Source organism: Coptis chinensis, chromosome 2 (genome assembly GCF_015680905.1).
Source record: "Coptis chinensis isolate HL-2020 chromosome 2, ASM1568090v1, whole genome shotgun sequence".
NCBI classification, from domain to species: domain Eukaryota; kingdom Viridiplantae; phylum Streptophyta; class Magnoliopsida; order Ranunculales; family Ranunculaceae; genus Coptis; species Coptis chinensis.
In genome coordinates, this window is record NC_141457.1 from 23,337,942 (window position 1) to 23,348,403 (window position 10,462).

The 10,462-nt window shown below is 38.1% G+C and overlaps 2 protein-coding genes and 1 pseudogene across 2 annotated transcripts; all 3 read right to left on the reverse strand.

The window, feature by feature from the left end:
* Positions 1-667, reverse strand: LOC147515429 (UDP-arabinopyranose mutase 2 pseudogene; annotated as a pseudogene).
* Positions 668-6,852: 6,185 nt separating this feature from the next.
* LOC147515430 (uncharacterized) lies at positions 6,853-8,264 on the reverse strand. The gene is made up of 3 exons (XM_086592906.1): positions 7,893-8,264; positions 7,487-7,709; positions 6,853-7,265 (listed from the first exon to the last, which is right to left on the reverse strand). Exons 1-3 carry the CDS (start codon positions 8,262-8,264, stop codon positions 6,853-6,855), a joined length of 1,008 nt encoding a protein of 335 aa, XP_086449032.1.
* A 727-nt stretch (positions 8,265-8,991) lies between these two features.
* LOC147515431 (uncharacterized) lies at positions 8,992-9,720 on the reverse strand. The gene has a single exon (XM_086592907.1). It carries the CDS (start codon positions 9,718-9,720, stop codon positions 8,992-8,994), a length of 729 nt encoding a protein of 242 aa, XP_086449033.1.
* Between the last annotated feature and the right edge of the window lie 742 nt (positions 9,721-10,462).

A 10,462-nucleotide genomic window follows, 5' to 3' on the forward strand; every position in this document is an offset into this window, starting at 1 on the left:
CATGCAACCAAGAACTTACAAGAGCTGAAAGCATGTCAAAACTGCATCTACATACCTAGAGTTTCTCTCATGAGGCTTCACGAGTTGAGTAGGGGCATCATAGTCAGGGATGTTGAGCCAGAGTCCATGAGAAACAGCAGTAGGTACACCCTCACGGAGACTGAAAGGGTACCCACGAACAAAGTCTGCACCTTCTCGGTATGGATCGTAGAGAGTGTTAAAGAAAAATGGAGTGGCAGGACAAAGAAGATTCTTAATATGCTGCTCAAGAGCATTGATATCTTTGCCCGATGGATCTTTAGCAACAAAGCAGTCATCATCAATGGTGAAAATATACTTCTTCTTAGAAACCATATACCCAAAGCAACGACAAGCAGAATCCTTAAAACTAATACAAGAAGCTTTAGGACCCAAAATCCTATTAATATCATCACGATTATACAACTCGTAATCATATCCTTCAGTTCAGGTACATGAATTTTTTTGGTGGGATCACCATCTTGAACAATGATTAAATGATATGGTGATAAATATGGCCTCCACATTTCCAGAAATTCCAGATTTCGAATTGTTGGTATCACAATATCGAGCTCATCTTTCAAAAGTGGTGTTGGAATTACAGATGAAGATTCCGCCATTGTTTTAATCTTCTACAACTTCTTTCACTCTATCACAACATTCTGTTTTCTGAATTTCTAGTTCTTTAGAAGTAGCGATTCTAGTATACTACATTACCAAAGATTCGAGTTTGAAGTAATGACCAAAGCTTCAAACTTTAATTCCGAAAAATACAAAACCAAAAATCAGAACTTGAAGTATATAATTTCTAAATTTAAATGGCGCACTGTCGAGAATCAGTAACCAAAGAAATGGCTTTTAGCAATTTGAAGAAACAATTTCTGTGGTACACTCGGCCTCCTCAGTCGATGAAGAATGGTTTTTCGGTTTTGCTTTTCCTTTTTTTTTTATGAGTTGTAGCGCGGTAGTTTCAATTCTTAACTTTCTTTTATCGGGTAGGGTTTATTTTGGTTTCCCAAATTGTTAGCGAGGTGACCGCCAAAATAATTCCTACCAGCTAAAATCATCCCCCTAATCAATCTTGTTATTTAATAATTAAATACCGCCAATTTCAATTGTGTAGAAAAATAGAAATTGGGTGAAAAAAGGAAATTGTAATATTAAATTTTTTAATGACGTCAAGGGCATTGCAAAAGGTAAAATACTTTTTTGCGACCACTGCGCCGTAGCTGGTACTCAATTTTTTCATTAAAAATAAAATTTCAGTTAAACAAAAAATTTAAACAAATGCTTTTGCAACGCCAGCTAGCGTCACACTAGTTATATCCCCATCAGGTGGTACTAATAAGACGGAAACGTTTGAGCAGCACCATTAGGCGTTGCAAATGCTATGCTTTACCAACGAAAAGCAGGCGTTGCAAAAGGTTGCGTTGCAACAGATCCCTTCTGTTGTAGTGGGGGCTATTGTGGGTGATGATGGATATTCAAGACTACTCATCGTATCATCCGTTCATTAACATCTCAAACCACTTCTACCATGTGTTGATGTGCGTCGTGTATATTATGACGTGAATCTTTTGACAGTGGTGGACGTACGTGGATATAGAAGAAGAAGAATGCCCTCTACCACGAAGGAACGTTTCATTGGAATCCATACCATGCATCTTTAGACTACTATAATGGAATTGCCAATATGAACATTTTCTACAATTGCACAAACATTACCCGGCCTGCCGGCCATACTGGAAATGTGGAGCATGGTCAAAAACAATCCCAGTAAACGTTCTTAGTTTGAGATAAAATTCAAAAAGGATTTCGTTCTTAGTTTGAGATAAAATTCCAAAAGAATTTAACTGGTACAGAAACTGTGAGGAGAGTGTCGAAGTACTGTGTGGCGCCTTTTATTTTAGATGTTTCTTTGAAAAGAAATATCACACAAGCATTAAAGTTGGTCTTTTCTCTAAGCTGGTCTACGCAAAAATAGAGAGTCAGAGATAGAATATGTCCACAGACACGTGTCTTTATCAGTTGAAAGAGGTCTTAGACCAGGGTGACCCAGTTTCACCCAGTGGTGTTAAACAGGCCGGGTCGAGCTAGCCCAGTCCTCAAATTAAAAAGCCCTCGCGACTTGAGGGCCGGGCTGGCCCGCCTATGTGTTGAGGGCCGAGTCAAATAGTGCCAAAACATAAATACTCAAGCCATTACTAGCCCCTCGGCCCTCAAACCGGGACCGATAGAATTATACTTTACCAGTTTACCTAATTTTTGGGTAGTTCTGAATGTTTTTTTTTTTTTTTTTTTTTTTTTTTTATCACATTTTGATTATATATATCAATTTCAACTAAGGATACAAAACTAATTCATATACCTTTAGAGAAAAAGAGAGATAGAGATGGTGAAAGAGACGAGACCCTCACAATATTTACACTTTTAATACTTAAACATGTTGCTAGGTTAGATTTGCTGGTTCACTTGCTTTTATGTATGACCTATATACCTCTTATTGAGTCAATTACAAAAAACACATTTGTTATGTTCTAATCTACCCCTTATTGAAAACTATTTACTGAAAAAATTCGATACAACTTGGATAATTAATGCATAATATAAATATGTAATGTAAAATAACAAAAATACGTATGAGGGCCAAGTGAAGATAGGTGTGGGCTTAATGAGGGCTGGGATCATGTTTTAGAACCTACTAGATTTTTGGACCCGTTCAACCAACGGGGACCGTTTTTATATAATATTTTTATATATTTTTTTATTATGTATCACTCTTATGCTTATGCTTTCACTAAATATAACATTCCAATAGGATTTAACGGGTACAGAACCTGTTCGGAGAGTGTGATGGTACTGGTTATGTATGGTTATGAATTTTCTGATGATGTTTATGCGATAGTAAACTTAACAAAGGGATTAAAACGAGGGTTTCAGCTCCGCTGGTCCACACCTAGTGAATGTTTGCTCTGCGAGTCCATAGGAGGTCGGTGCCAGTATAATAGTAATGGTATTTAGTGGCGGAGCCAGGGGGGCCCAGGGTACGCCCTGGCTCACCCTCAACTTTCCGGAAAAAAAAATATATGGTATCAGTCGAACCAAAAAGAAAAAAAAAACAAACAAAAGAAAAGAAAAGAAAACTAGAAACCCAAACAAAAGAAACCCCTCACTCACTCCACTTCTCTTCCCTAACTCCCTCATTATTTTTCTACTAAAAGGTTTTTACTCTTCTTGACTTTTTGTGAAGTAACTAGGTAAGACTCACATTATTTAATTTCTTGTCTTCTTTTTGATATTTTTGTACTGATTTCTAGACCATATTATTTAATGACAACTCTTACTTAATTTCTTGTTGTGAATTCACTAAATACTTAGGTTTGCAACTATAAGGGCAATTTGTTGGTTGTCTATTATGGTTAATTAGGTCCATTTTTGGTTGTATTTAGGAGTTTTTTTAGGGGAGTCAATGTGTTCTAATGTTAATTATAGTTGTCATTATTGTGACTGCCAACTGAGACCTGAGGTGTGTTTAATTAAATGGTTGCCACTGCGGATTTGGAAAATCTATGGCTACATACTGTGGGTGTATGTTTCTAATTTCTTCCCCGTGGGTGTATGTTTCTAATTTCTTCCCCGCTTACTCTCTTGTTTCAACTTAATGCTTAGACGTGATCCTGATTTTACAACTTGTGTGTTTACAGCAAATCCTTGTTATGGTAGAGTAGATTTTTTTTTAATTGTGTGTATAGCCTGTAATGCCAATTATTTTGTTCCTTCATTCTGGAGGGTGTTTTTTGGCATTCGCTCTAGTAAATATACTATTGTCTCAAGTTCTCAGCTCTCAAGTAGAGTGATTGAATTTTATATAGAATAGAACGGTCCTTTGTTCCCTACTTCTACTATGTTATTTTAGAACGGACAAATTGAAAAAAAAAATATATATAGATACATTTGATGGAAAAATCATTACTGCCAAACACCAGATAGTTTATGAATACACCATGGCTTGTTTCCTGATTCTTACTATGTAAATTACTCTTTCTTGTCAAATAGATTTTTGGGTATTTTTTGCCCCAACGAGATTAGAGGCAGAATTTGTCACATTACTAACGATGTTCTAGGAAGCAAGCAAAGCATTAAAAGGTTTCATAAAAAGGTTCGATAGGACTCAAAACTTGTAGAACTGTAAGCACTCAATCATGGGAGAAATGTAAACTTGTTCTTAAACTTAAATCAAGGATCTTGAATCGCATGAACTCACCAATATCATAATAATCATAAATCAATGATTAAACATAAATAAACATGCCATAATCCATAGCTTTAATGAATGAAACGTGTAGACCGGCGAAGAAGAACTTGTTTCTCACTCTAAGCCTTTTCTCTAATCCTAATGTGTTTTCTTGACCTAATACACAACTATGAGGTATGTGTATATACAGAGAAAAGGGGGGAGATGACAGTTTCCTTAATTGGAGAATGATTCTAATTTCCCATAAAAATTAGACTATAATTGGAAACAACTTCTAATTGCCAAAATATTCATATGGATTTGGATACTTCATCATATAAGCCCATGTTTTGTAAACCATCAATTATACATGACATGTGTCCATCATGTGGGACATCTTTAGAGATTCAATAAAATCCAACAGTCTCCCACTTGGCCCACATGACAAGTGTTATCGAAAATATATACTTTATAATAGTTTTGTAAAACGACTCATCATGGGTTTAACTTAAACTAACTGACATGCGTATGCGATTTTAGAAAATGTATCAAATCCATTAATTTTCTCATTAATTTGGCCATCATAATGTCATTATCAAACAATCTATTAATGCGAGTCACAGTGGTTGTGTGTCATTTTTGCATGTGTGCGACACCATTCCTTCCATGTACTACGTCAATAGTAACTTGTTTAACATAACACATAAGTAAGAAGTTTAGGTCAATGTATAATTGCCTAAAATGTCCAATAGTAATAACTCGTTTCATTCATAATATGTACAAACTCCCACTAATGAAACAGAGTTGGCAAAAACACAACATTGAGCTCTTAAGGTGTCTAATAGAATAAGAAAAAATCATCAATGTATTCGTATAACCATAACATCATTGGTTCAATCAAAGACTTGTATTGTTGACATAATCCATAATCGTCTTTGATAGTAACCAAATGTTTAAGGACACGCTAGTTCATAAGTTGGCGCTATTATACTTTATAGACACTTATTGTTTTTGCATTCCATAAATTCTCTCCAAGTTCACCAGTTTAGCATCTCAATAATAATGGTTTGTCATTCTAGGAGAAATAGGTGCAACTTAAGTTCTCAACAATTTGGAAATAAAGTTAACAACTCCAAATTCTAAGATAATATGCATGCTATACATCGTAAATTGTGGCCTCAAAGCAAACCACGAACTCAGCTTTATTAGTGGAAGTAGCAAGATAATTTGCCTCACATTATTCCACAAACTTGCCCGTTCATAAATATAGTAACAAAACTCAAATTTACTATAAAAGGGAATCAACATAATCTAAGTTTGAACATTCAATCACGAGTAAGTGATTCATCATAATAAATGTGAGCTAATTATTTTAAAATGCACCAGTAGCTGAAAAACTTAAGGGTTTTTTAGACTTTGGTCCAGAAAAGCTTGAATATTAGACTTTAGTCCTAGTTCTGTTTGTTCACCGTTAGTCAACTCAATTGACTAATAGTCAACTCAGTCGTATGTAAGCAGATTGACCACGATAACTGTTAGTAAACTGAGTTGACTAACGATGCAAACATAACTAGGACTAAAGTCTAATATTCAATCTTTTCTTGACCAAAGTCTAATAAACCAACTATGCGTAGGACCAAAGTCTAAAAAGCCCAAAACTTAATATAGATTTTTTTTTGAAACAACTAGGGGTTAAGGGGACCCTAACCTTTATTAATTCAAATACGCAAGTACAACTTACCTTCTTTATCTCCTTTGATCAATTCACTAAGTTTTTGATCCATAGGGGAGATGAAGTACATACATTGATTACAACAAGCATTCCTATGAGTACTACAGTTGCTACTAACTCTAGACAAGTAATCTTCCACCTGATTCGCTTCCCTGAGGACATGTTGAAAAATGACCTCTTCACATTTCGCTTGCTCGGCCTCAATTTGAGCAACAAGATTCCTAACATACCATGGAGGTGCTTCCTTCTTGTTCAATACCTGAATCGCTCTATGTGAGTCAGATTGCACTTGTACTCTCTTCAACTGCCTTGTTGTCATGCCTTCTAAGCCTTTAAGAATCCCGAGTAACTCTTGATGAAAGAATGAGCCTCGTGAAGAGTTCCCACTAAACGCCATGATGATATCACCATTCCGATCCCTTAGTGCTCCTCCATAGCCTACACTTCCATTTTTCAATGAATCATCTGTATTAAGAGTCAACATGTCCGCGTCAGCTGCCTTCCACTTGACCCACTGTTCATCTCGCTGTTGGAAATTCACACTGACTCCTAGTTGTAACAGGACAGTACGAGTAGCTATATCATCCTTTACCTCTTCAAGTGATTTCCCCAAGTAGACTTTCATCTTGTTTAGCGCCTTACAACTGACTGCATCAGCAGTGAAGAATCGCTTCCTCTTCAGCCTCCAATTCCTCTCGGTCCAGATGGCTTGAACAACCACACAAGTTAATGCCCTCAACACTCCAGACGCAATAGAATTAGACCTACAGATGCGCATAATGTAGTACCATTCATCATGTGAGTTGCGCACTCTCCCAGGTAATCCCATAGCTTCTTTGAAACTTTGCCACACCAGTTTCGAGAATGATCAGTCAAAGAAAAGGTGTGCCGAACTCTCTTCCTGTATATCACATAAACAACATCTCGAGGTTCTGATCACTTTCTTTACTCGTAGTCTGTTCTGGGTCGGTAATGAATTTGAGAACAACTGCCATACAGTGAATGAGTGCTTCGACACAGACAACTTTCCCCACATAATCTTATACCACTTCACTTTACTTCTTACCTGTTTAAGGACAACATAGGCTGATGAAACTGAATACTTTCCTGTACTCGATGAGGTCCAAACGACTTGACCTTCTGGTAAGTATGAGTTAATCTCCGTGTTCATAATCCACTCCTTCACTTCACATTCAGGAAGATCCATGATACGCCTTTCCCAGCACCCATTCTCAATCACTAAACTAACTAGCACCTCAAACGGCACTACCTCCGCAAGGACTGATTTAGCAAGAAAATTAAAAAAAGGGGACCAGAGCACCAAGGGTCGTGCCAGAAACTAGTACCACTACCATTAGCTATGATATGTCTGAAATACTTCCATGTGGTTTTTCAGTTCTTCATGATCCCTCTCCACACCCATGGATAGTCATTTGGAGCTTTCATGGTCCAAAAATGCTTTTGTTTGATGTGATTGTCCCAAGCCCACTTTACCCACAAACAATCAGCCTTTTGGGCCAATTTCACCACCAATCCGCAGTAGGCAGCTTTGTTCCAAACATGTGGATCCACCAATCCAAGGCCTCCCTGTTCTTTATTGAGTCTGAGTGTAAAGTGGCTTGCATGGTGCATTTTCCGTTCCATGCTCGGTCCTGCCCAGATGAACTTGTTGCATATCTTCACCACTTTGTCAAGAACTGTTCTCGGAAGAACAAATGTAGCTGCCTAATAGGTTTGGAATAAAGAGAGTACCGACTTCACAAGTTGCACTCTACTCGCTCTGTTCAAATCCTTATTCTTCCAGTTTGAGATTCTATGGGTAATCTTCTCTATGAGTGGCAGACATTCTCTTATCCCAAGTCTAGTAGTTGTGAGAGGTAATCCCAAATAAGTTACTGGTGGGGCTACCAGAGAGATGTTCATAGCCGCTGCTAGTTCTAGCCCTTCCGCTTCAGTCATACTCCCAGTCAGGAGAGTCGTCTTCGCATTACTGAGATGGAGCCCTGTAGCTTTAGAGAATGATAGCAAGGTGTCCTTGATAGCCATAATGGATTCCATGTTACCTTTACAAAATAGGAGTACATCATCCGCAAAGCAAAGGTGAGATATGGCCAGCTTCTTACACTTTGAGTGGGCTGAAATTCTTTTCGACTGTAGTCCCTGAAGCAAAAGAGCACTCAGGATTTCCATAACAAGCACAAAGAGGTATGGTGACATAGGGTCCCCCTGTCTAAGCCCTCTCTTCCCTTGAAAGTATCCTTCTGGCGACCCATTCACCATCACCGAGTAGAAAGGAGAAGCATAGCACATATGGAGCCATTCAATGAATAATTTAGGGAACTTGAACTTGTAAAGGATAGCTTCAAGTGCTTGCCAAGAAACAGAATCATAGGCTTTCTAGATGTCTAGCTTTATCGCGCATCTTTTCTGCCCATTCTTCCTTGAGTACACTCTCAGAAGCTCATGCGCCAAGAGAAGGTTATCCTGAATAGATCTTCCAGGAACAAATGTAGATTGAGAGCATGAAACCAACGATGAAATACAGCTCTTCATCCTGTTTGCTAGCACTTTGGAGATGCATTTATACACAATGTTACAACATGCAATAGGCCTAAAGGAAGAAACATGAGTGACATTTTTCATTTTAGGAATAATACTAAAAAATGTAGAGTTTATACCTCCTGTAATTTGCTTATGGCTAAAGATGTACTTTATTTAATGAAATCCTCTCCAACGGTATCAAAACTTTTCTTGAAAAAACAAGCACTAAATCCATCCGGACCTGGGGCCTTATTATCCTCCATTTCAAAAAGTGCTTCCTTGATCTTCGTATCACTAATCGGAGCAACTAAGAACTGGCTAGTACCATGATTTACCTCAGCCACTTGTACCCCATTCAGAAATTCAGTATCACAGTATGCCGAAGAAGTCAACCCAAGCAAACCTTTGTAATATTCTGAAAGCTTCTGCTACTAGATTTTTTCCTTCTCTACCAGTACCTTGCACATCAGTGATACTCCATAGTCCATACATGGTTTCTGGTCTGTTTCTCCTTTAGAGTATTGAAGAAAAACGCACTACACTTATCCCCAAAGCTTAGCCAGTCAATATTAGTTTTATGGTACAACTCTGCTTCCTCTAGTTTAATTAAGAGACACAACTTCTCCCTTAAACTGTACTCCTGTGCATTAAGAGAAATATTTAGAGGGCTTTGGTTAAGCCTTTCTTGAATCTCTCTCAATTCTGTACTTGTTTCCGCCACTAGCCTCTGAGTGTCATTTCGAAAAGATCTTGCCCAACCCTTCAACAAACCTTTTAAACTTTTGAGCTTTCGTGATAACATGAAAGGAGGGCTCCCATGATCAGCTATATCCCAGCTTATTTTAACAGTAGGCACAAAATCCTGGTGCAAAGTCCAAACATTACAGAATCGAAAAGGAGGATGCCTTCTATCTACCGCCAAAAAGGTCATAACCACTGGGCAATGATCAGAAAGACCTTGAGTGAGAAACTCAACCTTTGTTGCTAAAGGAATAGAAGTCCAAGTAGCATTTATCAGACATCTATCGATCTTTGACCACTTCCTGATGCTATCGCCACCACTATTCCATGTATAAAAGCTACTAGAAGCTGCATGATCAAACAGGCATCTTGCAAAAGGCAGAGTTTCCCTTGGGTGAACAGCTCTGTCGCCTGCCTTCTCAAAGGAAAAGAGAATATTATTAAAGTCTCCCATCACACACCAAGGTCCTTGGGCTCCCACACTTATCGCCTTCAACTCTTCCCACAAAAGAAGCCTATCTTGACTTTTGTTACTCGCATAGATAACAGTTAAGGAGAAACAAAACCCATGCTATAAACTAGTGACCTTGCAGTGGATGAACTGTGCTCCTTCCACTTCTCTTTGTACATTCAAAATACTAGTATCCCATGTAAGCCATACTTTTCCATGTTCATCACTCGAGTAATTATGTATGACTGCCCAAGATGGGCAAACCAGACCGACAATATTGATATACTTCTCCATTTTACCTTCGTTTCCAAAAGACCCATGCAACTGATCTTGTTATCCGTAAGGAACCTATTCAAATTCCTCGTTTTAGTGGTATCATTTAACCCCCTTACATTCCAACTACACACTCTTATCATTGGGAAAAAAAAAACTATTTAGTGACCTCGTTGTTTACCATGACCTTTGGCCCTGCCCCTACCTCTCTTCCCAGATGCTGTTTGTTGTTCAGTGTTCTTTTTCTTTTGTGCTCTAGTTTGGACTGATGAACTTTCTATAATCCTACTCAGCGGATTTGGCGTGGGCCGACTGTCAATGAACAACTCAGGTTCTGCATCTGATAAGTCATCATCTTCCATGTTAGCCAACTCCTCAAAGATATTTCTCGCAGCTATAAACTCACTACCTATCGGATGTTTAGTTCTGCAAATAGGGAGAGGGGGTGTTTGCACTATAACAAGTGCTAGTT